At 42.5% G+C, this 14760-nt stretch overlaps 1 protein-coding gene and 1 non-coding gene across 2 annotated transcripts; one reads left to right on the forward strand and one right to left on the reverse strand.

Moving 5' to 3' along the window:
- The first annotated feature begins 5806 nt into the window (after positions 1-5806).
- LOC143891040 (uncharacterized) lies at positions 5807-7954 on the forward strand. Its single transcript, XM_077395695.1, has one exon. It carries the CDS (start codon positions 5807-5809, stop codon positions 7952-7954), a length of 2148 nt encoding a protein of 715 aa, XP_077251810.1.
- Positions 7955-13963: 6009 nt separating this feature from the next.
- On the reverse strand, positions 13964-14036 carry TRNAK-CUU (transfer RNA lysine (anticodon CUU)). The gene has a single exon. It is a non-coding gene; the product is annotated as a tRNA-Lys (tRNA).
- Between the last annotated feature and the right edge of the window lie 724 nt (positions 14037-14760).

A 14760-nucleotide genomic window follows, 5' to 3' on the forward strand; every position in this document is an offset into this window, starting at 1 on the left:
TCTGCTCAAGGCAGTCAAAGAATCCAACCTTATATGACTCGCTGGACAAACTGAAGAGTTCATCCTCCTTTTTCTGAACGGCCGCTAACAGCCTCTCCCGAGCTCTCTCCCTCTGAGCGGCGAGGGCCTCGGCTGCCTTCTCCTTCTGAGCGGCCGTCTCTTTTTTGAGCCGCTTGTTCTCCTCGACCGCCTGTCCAACGGACCTCTGAAGCTCTTCCGCCTCCTTCATCAGCTCTCTGCTCTCCTCCTCGGACTTTGTTATTGCCTCGGAGAATTTCTTGCTCTTCTCTCGAAGGTCGTTGTAATACAATGAGATCTACAGGCCAGCGAGTGTTAACACAAGAAAGCGAGGCAAAAGACAAAGACAAAAAAGGGGGGGAAGCAACTCGCGGGCCATCTTACCTGATAAAGTGAAGTGAATATGGCCTCGTCGGCCGCAGCTGGAGGTTCGTTGAGAACTTGGAGCTTGTCCTTGCTGAGGAGAACTTTGGTAAGGAGCTCCGCAGCTACCCGGCTCTCACCAAGGCCGGAGTCTTTTCTTTGAACGGCCCAGTTAGGCCGAAAAATATTGTCTCCAGATCTCGCCGGAGGTGGACGGGCTCCGGTGGATGTTCCACCCGGCTTTGAGGACCCCGTCCCCCGGCCATAGGCGCCGACCAGCTTCAATGTAGTCTTGCCCTTGGGAGGCGGAGTTTCCTGGGTTGGAGCCGGACTGGATATCTCGGCGGCTTTTCTTTTCTGGCCCTGCTGGGCCCTTCCAAATGCTCTTTGCCTCACTCTCTCTACCTTTGACTGTTGCTGCATCTCTGAAATCAACATGAACAAACAAACCGGTCAGCGGCAAAAAAGAAGAAAAAGAGTTTTGAGCAAGACTAGCCACATACGTGCCGGGGTCGCCGTACTAAGGCCAAGCCCGACCAGAACCGCTTCCCCAAAGAATTCTCCACAATGAATGAGACCCCTCGTTCCAGCTCCTCACGCATTAAGGCGAAAGTTCTAATATCCTCGCCTTCGAGGAGCGGCTTGCGGCTCAGCGCAACTGTGTTCGGGACGTCCCACCTTAAGGGAACCGGCCAGGGCTGGGTGGACTCCATGTCCTCGACATAGAAGAATCTGTTCTTCCATAAGTGAATGGAAGAAGGAATGCCAGTGATCATTTTCATCTCCGGGCGCTGGCTAATATAAATCCAGCCCCCGTCCTTGTGCCTCTTCAAGTGCGCACAAGCAGGGAATAGCGACACAGACAAACTTATTTCAAGCCGGCCATGGACGAGGTACATGAACCCAGTCAACGTCCTCCATGAGTTCGGCGCAACTTGTGCCGGAGCCAGCCCATAATATCGAAGGACCGCAGTGAAGAATGGGTGCAGAGGGAACCTGAGTCCGGCCCTTAAAGACTCGTCATATATACAGAGATCAGAGCTTTCGTTGCAAGCCCTATCTCCCTATGTCGCTGCCCGAACCTCGAGGGAACACAGTACATATCCCTAATGTCCCCCACCATGGACTCATCAAGGATATTCTCCTCGTGAAGAGCCTGAACGTTGTATCGAGGATTGGCGTCCATCCGGGCCCTAGCTACAACCTCAATGGCCCGGCCAGGGAGAAATGTTGTGGACACCTCGGCGGCGTCGCTACCAACACTCGCCTCTGCTCGGTGATAACTATCCGTGGGAAGCGGGGTGGTATACAGATCCAAAATCACCTCGTCCTCAATCACCCCGCCCTCACTATCTACGATTTCTACACTCACATCGGGACTTGCCAGTTTTGGCCCGGGAGTTCTGGACGGATTACTTTGGGTCCTCCCTGACGAACTAGACCCTGACCTACTGGAAGACTCCCTTGAACCGGACCCCGAACCGGACTCAGAGCTAGAGCTACTACAGGACATAGAACGCAGAAAAAGTAACGAATAAAAGACGCACTCAAGAAGATTACCGGTCCGAGCAGAAAGCTCCCTATCCGCAAACGATCACAACCACGAGCTGCACCAGCCGAACTGGCAGAGCAAAGAAGCAGAAAGAAGAAGGCGAAGGTAGAAAGTGAAAAGTGAGAAATGAAGGGTGAAAACCTCCTTTCTTATAAGCCTCATCTAAGGCGGTTCGCATTTAATGAAGGGCACGCGCATCGAAAGCCCTTGTAGGATGCCACGTGTCTCCCATTAATGACGAAGACACACTTCGAGGCGAGGGCATAAGCAAATACGCGCGTATCTCCAAGGGGCGAAGGGACATCCGGAAGGCGCTCGTGTACGGGACAACTTCTAAGGTGGTTGTGTCCGTCAAGAAAATCAATCCGGCCCAAGCCGGACAGAATATAGCGTGATCGCTAGGCGACAAAAATCAGTCCGGCCCAAGCCGGACATAATATAACACGATTTGTTAAACGACAAAAATCAGTCTGGCCCAAGCCGGACAGAATATGGCGCAATCACTAAACGACAAAAATTAGTCCGGCCCAAGCCGGACAGAATATGGCGCAATCGCTACATAACAAAACTCAGTCCGGCCCAAGCCGGACAGACGAAAGTTCCGGACTGATTTCCACGCCGAACTGATGAAAGTTCCGGACTGATTTCCACGCCGGACTGACAAATTTTCGGACTGATTTCCACGCCGGACTGACAAATTTTCGGACTAATTTCCACGCCGGACTGACAAATTTCCGGACTGGTTTCCACGCCGGACAGACGAAAGTTCCGGACTGATTTCCAGGCCGGACTGATGAAATTTCCTGACTGATTCCGCGGGCCAGGCAAACGGCTTCGCCGGACAGACTCCGCCCATTCAGGAATATAACTCGCCACACTTCCCCAAATCACTATAATGACTTGGAGAACTGGGGGGCAACTGATGGGGTATAAAAACAGGAGGCAATTAGCTGCCGACACGTGGCCCCAGGGTGGCCCACCACAGTCCCAACCACTACACAGGGGCAATATGGTAATTGTCGGAGAGTAGGTGAACTCAAACCTATAGCAGGCCGACACCTGTCCTGGGCTCGAACCTATGACAGGCCAACACCTGTCCTGGGATAGGAAATCCCTCTATAAAAGGGCCTTCAAAGCTCAAACCAAGGGTAATAACTTCTCACCCACCACTCTTAAACTCGCTCTGCACTCCTGCTCATACTGACTTGAGTGTCGAAGGGCCTGTCCGGAGTACAACTCCGGGTTGGTCTTCTGACCTCGTTTGCTCTTGCGTAGGACTCAGCTCCTTCACTTCGGTTCTTCAGGACTCAGTTCCTTCACTTCGGCTCCTCGGGCCCTCCAGCTCAGCTCTTACATCACTGCCGTATCTGTTACCGATTTTAGGCCTAACAGTAACAAAAGACCTATTATTGGGTGCTCATCCTTTCATTGATTTCAAACCCAATTGCTCATAGGTCTCATCTCCTCCTTACATTGATGGTGAACCAGATGTTCTTTTACACTAATAGCCATTTCTCATTACCCTATTTTTAGTAAGTTTTTTTTCCTTTTCCATCTACTCTGTTCTTTTTCTTAGGGTCCGTTTGGATGCACGCAATATAAAAGTAAATGGAATGGAATGTGGATTCCCATGGAATACGGATTTCCATTTCTTTTCTTTTCTGTTTCTCTTGATTTAAAAGAAAAGTCAAACAATGCAAAAAGGCTTGCATTTGAAAAAGTTACAGGACTAGCTTGTGAATAGTAAATGGCAACCAAATTATACTAAGAAATGGAAACTGTGTACTTTTACTTGTATTTCCCCGCATTTTTGGTGCATCCAAACCAACCCTTAGTGTAACAACCCTAAAAAAAAAAAAAAAAAAAAAAAAAAAAAAAAAAAAAAAACTCGGAATTCCGAGAATAATTCTCGGAACTCTGAGAACTACTGGAGAGATCTCGGAACTCCGAGAAAATAACCTCGGAATTCCGAGAAATCGGACAGTAGTTTTGGAATCCGGTTCTCGGAACTCCGAGAGCATTTCTCGGAACTCCGAGAATGTCGCGGATTGAGAATCCGAGAGTTTCCAAACTCTCTATGAAGTACCGATTTCCGTCCTTTTTGGGTGAGTTAACACCAAAACAAACCCTAAAAAGATTCATGACTATATATATACACTATCATAACCTAATGTTCTTCATAAATCAAAACCCTAAAACCTAAGGAGAGTAAGAAAAGGAGAATTCAAGGAAAGGGAGAAGAAGGAAGGGCTTTCAACTCCAAGATCCATCAAGCTTCATTCAATTCTCTCAATTCAAGTAATCAATCACATCAATCAAACCAATCCATTCAAAGGCAAAGGCAAGATTTCGGATTATGTTTTGTAATCTACACTATAACTAGAATTCTTGAAAGTTTAGATAAAACCTCTTATGATTTTGTTTCTTATTCCTGAATCCAAATCATGATTTTTCATTGAAAACCAAAACCTATAATGGAGATGATTAAAGGCCATAATTTCATATACCCTTGATACCATCTCACTCGTACCCGAAAAGGGACGAGAAGGTCAAAGAACCACGTGAACTCCTCGTACAAAAACAGTGCGAAAGGTATCCTCGTACAAAAACAGTGCGAAGGTTATAATTCTACATGGGTATCATTGTGTATAGGAATTAATGGGGAAGGAAAGGGAAGAGCATAGAGTCTAATGATTTCATAACAGTAGTTTCTAACGATTCTAGAGCAATAGTCTCTAATGAATTTCACATTGAACAAAGTGTTCTACCCTACCAATTGCATGAAAAACCCATATTCTGAAGATTTATTCAAATTACTTGAATTCTTTTATATTATTGATTCACATTAAAAGCCAAATATCATATTCTTGTTTCGTACTGCAAATTCTTTGATATCCTCTAACATGAGATGATTATATATTTAAATCTTTCAATTGTCTTAGTTAAGTTTTATTACACTGCATAACCGTTATTCTTGCATCCTGACTCTTAAAATTGTTCTACAGACTTTAACGGTGATAACCTGGAAAACCAGCAAATCGATCAAAACGAAGGAGCATTTGCTGATGAACAGACCTAGGCAAAAAGGGATGGGGAGAGATGTTAGAGTTTAGATTGTTATTTTCTTTTCTTTTAGTTTTCTTTTAAAAAGTCCTTTGGACTTAGAGATATTATTTGGTAAATTCGTGGATGTTATTATTAAAGGTTAATGGAATAAAATTTATCTTCCCTTATTTCTGTCTCTATTTCATTAAATAAATGATTTGTTTTTAACTAAGACTTCCGCTGTATGAAAGAATGAATGTGTTTTGTGCCTCTTTTATTTTTTTGAGAGGCGTAGCAATCCGGATTTTCGGGGCTCGTTTGCTCTGTTTTATAAAGAGCTAGGCTCAGAATTGCCTCAAAATTTAGCCTGAGAATCCGGGTCGTTACAGAGGTGGTATCAGAGCTTATCTAGGTTAGTCAGTGAGGAACCTAGTGCGAGTCTGGGTATATGTCTAAGGTTGGGTAGTTGAACCTAATTAACTAAAGTACAACCTAACCACAATTTACATGATCATAATTAAATTAAGTAAATTAGAATTTTTATGAACTAACAATTGTGTGTTCTTTTGACAGATGGATCAAAGAGAGTTGCGAGGTAATGCTAGGAGAGGTCGTGGTGGTGCCCATGTTGGTGAAGGAGCAGATCCTTTACTCATGATTGCTGATCTCCTTAGAGGTCAAGCTCAGGCACAGGCTGCTACTCAGACAGTCATAGCCCAAAACTAAGCAGCTAATCAGGCCGCTTTGCAGAACATTGCAACCACTCTAGCAGCTCGCCATGCGCCTGCAGCAGATCCGACTAAGCTGCACAGGCAGTTCAGGGACTACATGCCATCGGAGTTTACCGGAGTGGGAGACCCTTTGACTGCAGACCACTGGATTTTGGAAGTGGAAGGAATTTTTGAAGTGATGGAGTGCAGTGATATTCAGAAAATCCGTTTGGCTACCTTTTTACTAAAGGACCAAGCAGGAGTGTGGTGGAGATCCTTACTGCAAAATTATCCTTATGCTAAGAATGAGACGTGGACCGAATTCAAAGTACGGTTCAACAACCAATTCTTTCCTAACCATGTTAAGAGGGAATTGGCATCTCAGTTTGCGTCTCTGAAGCAGGGATCTTTGACTGTGGCTCAGTATGGAGCCAAGTTTAGGCAGTTGTCGAGGTATGCACCTGGCTATGCCTCTACAGAGGAGGATAAAGTTTCAAAGTTTGTTGACAACCTTCGCCCATCTCTTATGGCGAAAGTTGTTCTTCATGAACCTCAGACTTTGGTAGAAGCTTGCGCGAAAGCCGAGATGGCTGAGCGTAGTGAGAAAGTGATTATGGCCGCCAGAATGCCGCCATCAGGGAGCAGGAATCAAGTGCCGCCGCCTAAGAGACAGAGAATGGAAGATGGAGTTCCTGCAAGGGTTCCTTGTGCTATTTGCGGAAAATTTCATGCTGGAAGGTGTTGGACGATGAATGTCTGCCACAACTGTGGAGACCCGAGTCACAAGATTTTGGAGTGTCCTAAGCCTACATTTAGGGACACGAGACCTCAAAGGCAGCAGCAGAATTTTCAGCCAGCAATGAATCAGGGGAACCGAATTAATAATAATCAGCAGCAGCAGAAACCCCCAGCGCAGCAGCAGCAGCAGAATCAGTGGAAAGGGTATCAGAATCGCCAGCAGAATCTGGAGAAGAGTGCATCTCAAGCACCTGTCAACCGAGTCAATGCGCTAAATCAACAAGACGCTGATGCCTCAGACACAGTTATTGAAGGTCAGCTTTTTGTTAATAATACATCTGCGCATATTCTAGTAGATTCTGGCTCTACTCTATCATTCATATCACCTATTTTTGTGAAAGAACTGAATTTGACCCCTATTACTCTAAATTTCCCTTTGAGAATTATTACTCCTTTAGGAGATGATGTAATTACAAATTTAGTGTGTAAGGGATGTATTATAAAGATAGGTGGTAGAGAGCTTTTGGCTGATTTAGTGCTATTGGAGATGAACGATTTTAGAGTTATCCTTGGTATGGATTGGCTAGCAGCTTATCATGCTAATGTGGATTGCTTTCATAAAATCATGAAATTTGCAATTCCTGGAGAAGAAGAAATCATTTTTGAGGGAGTGAAGCGCCCTATGAAGAAGATTAAAGTAATTGCAGCTGTGAAAGCTCAGAAGTTGATCAATAAAGGATGTGAATGCTTTCTGGCTTTCATGGAGAAGGAAGAAGTCAGTATTGAGTTGTCTGTTTCAGACATCCCTGTGGTGGGGGAGTTTCTGGATGTCTTTCCAGAAGACTTTGAATTACCTCCCCACAGAGAGATCGACTTTACTATCGATCTTGTGCCAGGGACCGAGCCTATTTCTAAAACACCTTACAGAATGGCCCCGGCTGAATTGAAAGAACTGAAGGAGCAGTTATCAGAATTGTTGGAGAAGGGATTTATTAGACCCAGTTCATCCCCATGGGGAGCTCCTGTGCTATTTGTGAAGAAGAAGGATGATAGTCTTCGCTTGTGCATTGACTACAGGCAGTTGAATAAGGTGACTATCAAGAATCGTTATCCTCTTCCTCGGATAGACGATCTCTTTGACCAGTTGCAAGGAGCTACTCATTTCTCGAAGATTGATTTGAGATCTGGATATCATCAGTTGCGTATCAGAGACGAGGACATTTCAAAGTCAGCTTTTCGTACTCGATACGGTCACTATGAATTTGTCGTAATGCCGTTTGGATTGACAAATGCACCAGCCATATTTATGGACTTGATGAATAGAGTATTCAAGCCATTTTTGGATCAGTTCGTGGTGGTATTCATAGATGACATCCTTATTTACTCGAAATCTGAAGAGGAGCATGCTAAGCATTTGGGACTTGCATTGGAGACTTTGAGAAAGAATCAGTTGTATGCAAAATTCTCTAAATGTGAGTTTTGGCTCGAGCGTGTTACATTTTTGGGTCATGTGATATCAAAAGAATGAATTGAAGTGGATCCTACTAAGATTCAAGCAGTTACTTCCTGGAAGCAACCTACCAATGTTACTGAGATAAGAAGTTTCTTGGGTCTGGCCGGGTATTACAGGAAGTTTGTTGAAGGCTTTTCAATTTTAGCTGGACCTTTGACTAAATTGACCAGGAAGAATGTTAAATATGTTTGGAATGAAGAATGTGAAAGCAGTTTTCAAGAATTGAAGAAAATATTGACATCAGCTCCAGTTTTGATACTTCCTACCGCAGAAGGAGATTTTGTGGTGTATAGTGATGCATCATTTCGAGGTTTGGGTTGCGTGCTCATGCAATCAGGCAAGGTCATTGCCTATGGTTCGAGGCAGTTGAAGAAGCACGAAGTGAATTACCCAACTCATGATCTGGAATTAGCAGCAGTGGTTTTCGCTTTGAGGATATGGCGACACTACTTGTATGGTGTCAAGTTTGAGGTTTTTACAGATCATAAGAGCCTCAAGTATCTTTTTGATCAGAAAGAGCTGAATATGAGACAGAGAAGATGGGTTGAATTTTTGAAGGATTATGACTTCACCTTGAGTTATCATCCAGGCAAGGCTAATGTAGTGGCTGACGCTCTTAGCCGACAAGAACACCCTATGATGGCCTGTTTGATGATGGAAGAATGGGAATTGCTTGAGCGGTTCAGAGATTTAGATTTGGGAACTTGCGAAATTGGCGATAAATCCTTTATTGCTAATATTCGAGTTCAGTCGAATATCATAGAAACTGTTAAAACAGCTCAGATAGATGATGAAGGAATTTTGAAATTAAAGGCTGAAGTTGATTCTAAACCAAAGTTTTCAGTAGGAGAGGATGGATGTTTGTTCTTTAAAGACAGAATTTGTGTGCCAGCTAAGGAAGAAATCAGAAGGGACATTTTGGATGAGGCACATAAGTCTCGTTACACCATTCATCCAGGTAACACAAAGATGTACCAAGACTTGAAGAGGAATCTTTGGTGGAGTGGAATGAAAAGGGACATTGCTGAGTATGTTTCTAAATGCCTAACTTGTCAGAAAGTAAAGGCAGAGCATCAGAAACCTGGAGGTACATTGGACCCTTTGGAGATTCCCATGTGGAAATGGGATAGCTTGTCCATGGATTTTATCATGGGTTTACCCAAATCGAAGAGCAATTGTGATGGTATTTGGGTGATTGTGGACCGTCTTTCTAAATCGGCTCATTTCATTCCGATTAAGAAAGATTGGAAGTTGGAAAAGCTTGCTGAAACATATGTGGCTCAGATCGTTAGGTATCATGGTGTGCCCTCGACCATAATCTCTGACCGAGACTCTCGTTTCACTTCGGGATTCTGGAAGAGCTTACATGCTGCTTTGGGTTCGAAATTGAGTTTCAGTACATCATATCATCCTCAGACTGATGGTCAGACTGAAAGAGTAAATCAGATCCTTGAAGATTTATTGAGAGCTTGTGTTCTTGATTTTGGTGGAGATTGGGAGAAGCATTTGCCTCTATGTGAATTTGCTTACAACAATAGCTACCAGCAGAGTATTCAGATGGCTCCATTTGAAGCTCTATATGGCCGTGTTTGCAGATCACCTTTATGCTGGGCTGAAGTTGGTGAGAAGCAATTGCTTGGACCAAAGTTGGTTCGAGAGTCGACTGAAAAAGTTGCTTTGATTAGGGATCGCTTGAAGATCGCGCAGAGTCGACAGAAGAGTTATGCTGATCAGCGTAGGAGAGAATTGGAGTTCGCTGAAGGCGATATGGTTTTTGTGAAGATTTCGCCGTTCAGAGCAGTAATGCGTTTTGGAAAGAAAGGGAAGTTGACTCCTCGTTTTATTGGACCCTACCGAATTGTGAAAAGGATTGGGGCAAGAGCTTATAAATTGGAGTTGCCTTCTAATTTGGAGCGGATGCATGATGTTTTTCATGTATCGATGCTTCGATTGTATCATCCCGACCCTTCACATGTTTTGGCCGAGGATGATGTCGAGCTTCAAGAAGATTGGTCTTTTTCTGAAGGACCTGTGAAGATTTTAGATCGAGAAGAGCGAGCTTTGCGAAATAAGACGATTTCGTTGGTCAAGGTTCTTTGGCGACATCATGGCGTTGAAGAAGTAACTTGGGAGCGCGAATCGGAAATCTTGAAGAAATATCCGCATTTGCTCGGAGGTATATTCCTTACTTCTCATTTATAATCTGTTGTATAATAATCGGTTGTTTTCGGTTTACCCTATGAGAGAGATCAAATTTCGAGGACGAAATTCCTCTAAGAGGGGTAGAGTGTAACAACCCTAAAAAAAAAAAAAAAAAAAAAAAAAACTCGGAATTCCGAGAATAATTCTCGGAACTCCGAGAACTACTGGAGAGATCTCGGAACTCCGAGAAAATAACCTCGGAATTCCGAGAAATCGGACAGTAGTTTTGGAATCCGGTTCTCGGAACTCCGAGAGCATTTCTCGGAACTCCGAGAAAATGCCTCGGAACTCCGAGAATGTCGCGGATTGAGAATCCGAGAGTTTCCAAACTCTCTATGAAGTGCCGATTTCCATCCTTTTTGGGTGAGTTAACACCAAAACAAACCCTAAAAAGATTCATGACTATATATATACACTATCATAACCTAATGTTCTTCATAAATCAAAACCCTAAAACCTAAGGAGAGTAAGAAAAGGAGAATTCAAGGAAAGGGAGAAGAAGGAAGGGCTTTCAACTCCAAGATCCATCAAGCTTCATTCAATTCTCTCAATTCAAGTAATCAATCACATCAATCAAACCAATCCATTCAAAGGCAAAGGCAAGATTTCGGATTATGTTTTGTAATCTACACTATAACTAGAATTCTTGAAAGTTTAGATAAAACCTCTTATGATTTTGTTTCTTATTCCTGAATCCAAATCATGATTTTTCATTGAAAACCAAAACCCTATAATGGAGATGATTAAAGGCCATAATTTCATATACCCTTGATACCATCTCACTCGTACCCGAAAAGGGACGAGAAGGTCAAAGAACCACGTGAACTCCTCGTACAAAAACAGTGCGAAAGGTATCCTCGTACAAAAACAGTGCGAAGGTTATAATTCTACATGGGTATCATTGTGTATAGGAATTAATGGGGAAGGAAAGGGAAGAGCATAGAGTCTAATGATTTCATAACAGTAGTTTCTAACGATTCTAGAGCAATAGTCTCTAATGAATTTCACATTGAACAAAGTGTTCTACCCTACCAATTGCATGAAAAACCCATATTCTGAAGATTTATTCAAATTACTTGAATTCTTTTATATTATTGATTCACATTAAAAGCCAAATATCATATTCTTATTTCGTACTGCAAATTCTTTGATATCCTCTAACATGAGATGATTATATATTTAAATCTTTCAATTGTCTTAGTTAAGTTTTATTACACTGCATAACCGTTATTCTTGCATCCTGACTCTTAAAATTGTTCTACAGACTTTAACGGTGATAACCTGGAAAACCAGCAAATCGATCAAAACGTGTGGGCCGTACAATTAGTTTTGAAAAATACTGGACTATAAGGGCTTGCACTCTATAAAATCTAAAATGTGGTGTGTGGATAAGTGTCGGGGCCTACCTTGTTCGAAGATTTAAACAAGTCAATTGTCGGGCCCCACCAGCGTTCTGTACTAGTTTTATACTGGTTGTGAAACTAGTGTTGTACGGGTTGGGGTTCACAACCGGTAGAGGGGGTGAATTTATCAGTGCCCTTAACTAATTAACCCACATTCGATGCCTCACATTATAGATGACTAGATGCATCCAACAAATAGAAGCACTCCCTATTCTACTATGGGAAACGATTTCATGTCCCTTATCCTATAGCGGTTTGTCGGGGCCTAGCAAATTAAATGGTTTGAATCATCCAATAGTGTGGCCCTCTCTGTACTTTTAATTTTGTAGGACCCCATATAAAAACTCAAATTTATATTGATCTATACAAAACAGTGACAAAAAATTTGTAATTTGTCGGACCCTCCCCCCTTGGATACCTCATGCATTTGTATTTTGATTTGGATTTGAGTTTTGGATACAAAACACATCAATCATCTTCATGATCATGTTTTAAGAGAGAGAGAAAGAGAGAGAGGGAGGGAGGGAGGGAGGGATGCCTCGCTGCTGCCGGAGCAACGTCGAGAAGCAGCGATGGTGATGGAAGTTGCCACAAACGTTGATTTCCAAATAATGTCTCGCAGAAAAGATTTGAAAATCAGAATTTTTTGAACTGTTGTAACTGATTTGGAAATTCTAAGGATCTGATCTAGTTCAAAATATCAACTAAATCCAAATCTAAATTTTGCTGGTATCCAAACGTGGCCTAATTGGATTTGGATTTTTTTTTTTTTTGGAATGGTTTTGGACTTGGATATGTTAACAGATCTTGAATATGGATTCATAATATTCTCGGCTCTAATTCAACAATATGAGTCCATCAACACTGCTAGGACATGCACCTAAAACAATGCCGGTCATCCTAGATGATTTCTCTTAATCAAATTTCTTATGGGAGCTAGGTCTTGCAGCAGTTCATGTGGCTTAGAAAATCAAGTATGTGGAACCTCACATTTTTCCTTATTAACCTTGATAAACATTTGTAACATCGGTACCCGTTCAAAGAGTGGATGAATTATCTTTATGACCTAAGCTTTTATTAAGTAAAAATAGAGACGCTAAGAATCAAGGGCATAAATTTATATGAATGACAATATAATCATAAGGCATCTTCGGATGCAACTAATACGCATGCAGATGTTCTTAATAATGAATACACATGTTTCTTGTGCTAGTTGCAATTATATACATCCTGCATTTGTCATTAGTGATTTTTTATTAGAGGAAAGTGTCTCTAGTTGGTCGACTAGAGAACCTTTTCTAGTCCGCTGACCAAAAACACATTGGGCTCACATTGTTTGGTTGATCCAAAACATTCATTTGATGGGCAATGACATAGATAGGGTGTACCCAAAAAAATCATCTCCATAGGATCATCCTAATCCTTTGATTTGTGAAGGTTAAAAATGGGCAGTGGAGGTTTAAAATACAGTGGGCCCACATTATTTGGATGATCCAAAGCATTCATTTGATGGGCCCTGAAATAGATTGGGTGTGGCCAAAAAATCATCTCCACAGGATCCTCCTAACCCTTCGGTTTGTTGATGTTAAAATGGAGGTGCATAAACTCCACAAATCTGTCCATTTTAACCTCCACAAATCGAAGTGTTAGGATGAACCTATGGAGCTGATTTTTTGGGCAAACCCTATCTATGTGGGCCCACTGTGTTTTTGGCATGAATGCTTTGGATCATCTAAATAATGTGAGCCCACTGTGTTTTTGGCCAGCAGACTAAAGAAGGTTATCTAGTCACTTTTCTCTTTTTATTAATCATTTTCCATATATGGAAAAAGAGAAAAGTGTAGCTACACGTACGAGTAGCTAACTTAGCTACTCCGACAGCTTAGAATACAATGGGTCCCACATTGTTTCGGTGATGCAAACCATTCATTTGATGGGCCCTCACATAGATAGGGTGTGCCCAAAAAATCAGTTCCATAGGATAATCCCAACCCTACGATTTGTGGAGGCAAAAATGGACGTGTAAAAACCTTCACAAATCTGTCCATTTTTGCCTCCACAATTTGAAGGGTTGGGATCATCCAATGGAGTTGATTTTTTGGGCACACCCTATCAATGTGAGGGCCTATCAAATAAATGGTTTGGATCAGCCAAACAATGAAAAATAGTTTTTCAAGATCTTTCACTCTTTATTTTTATTTTTGGGAGATAATGTTTTCGCCCCCTGTAGGATTTTGCGCCCCACCGTTCCAGTGAATTAAGGAGGCGCATAATCGTACGGGGGGTGAAAGGGAAACTCGCCCACATTTCCCGTGAATTGAGGTAGACTTTTACGCTTTTTGGAAACGTGACCAGGGAGGCGCATAATCCCTACGGGGGTGAAAAACCATCGCCCTTGTTTTTTTGAAAAAGGTAAACTCGCCCACCGTGGGGCTCGAACCCACGACCACAAGGTTAAGAGCCTTGCGCTCTACCAACTGAGCTAGACGGGCTATTCGTTAGTGGCATTCATATTTAATTATTTATTGTAACAATGCTACGGTGTTATACGTGGTGAGTTTTGATCTGGAAATTGATACCTTTTCTTGAATGTTATCAAATTTCATGCTTTCAAGTTTGAACTGGGATCTACTTCACGACTATTTCAATTTTACATTTTATTTTTCCAGACATGGAATGATTCCATTGTCTCACTTTTTATGCAGCATTAATTTTGATCCAGTCACCAATGTTCAATTTCTTTCTATAATTTACATTGTAACTCGGTTACAAGCAATCAGCAGCAGAGCCAGGATTTATACATAAGGGGGGCGGGCGGGCTTATACATAAGGGGGCAGGCTTCAAAGTTTAAAGGGGGCTGAGCCCAATTGAGTTAGGTCTATTAAGGAGTTTGGCTCAACTCAACAGGGGCAGCCCGTTATGCTACATGTAGCTCCGCCCTGCAAGCAATTCAACACTTTATGAGTGCTAAGTGATATCCTCATGAATAAACGAACAACCACTTGTAGTAATATTCATGCGGAAATTATCAGAATTCTAAAAGTAAAACTTCCCATATTGCTAATAGAAGAGGAATTTGGCACCCCGGGTCTCATAAAAGGTGAAATGACGGTATTGGGTAGTTGTAGGTGATGAATGATGACTGTGTTGGAGAAATCACCAATTATGTGCAAGGGGAATCACGAATTCACCTCCAAGATACAATGAAGCCCAGT

The sequence above is a fragment of the Tasmannia lanceolata genome, unplaced genomic scaffold, assembly GCF_043159265.1.
Source record: "Tasmannia lanceolata isolate RefF3 unplaced genomic scaffold, GAP_Taslan_0.1 ptg000013l, whole genome shotgun sequence".
Lineage (NCBI taxonomy): Eukaryota > Viridiplantae > Streptophyta > Magnoliopsida > Canellales > Winteraceae > Tasmannia > Tasmannia lanceolata.

Coding starts and splice junctions, on each gene's coding strand:
- LOC143891040 (XM_077395695.1), top strand. CDS start 5,807: ATGCCATCGGAGTTTACCGGAGTGGGAGACCCTTTGACTGCAGACCAC.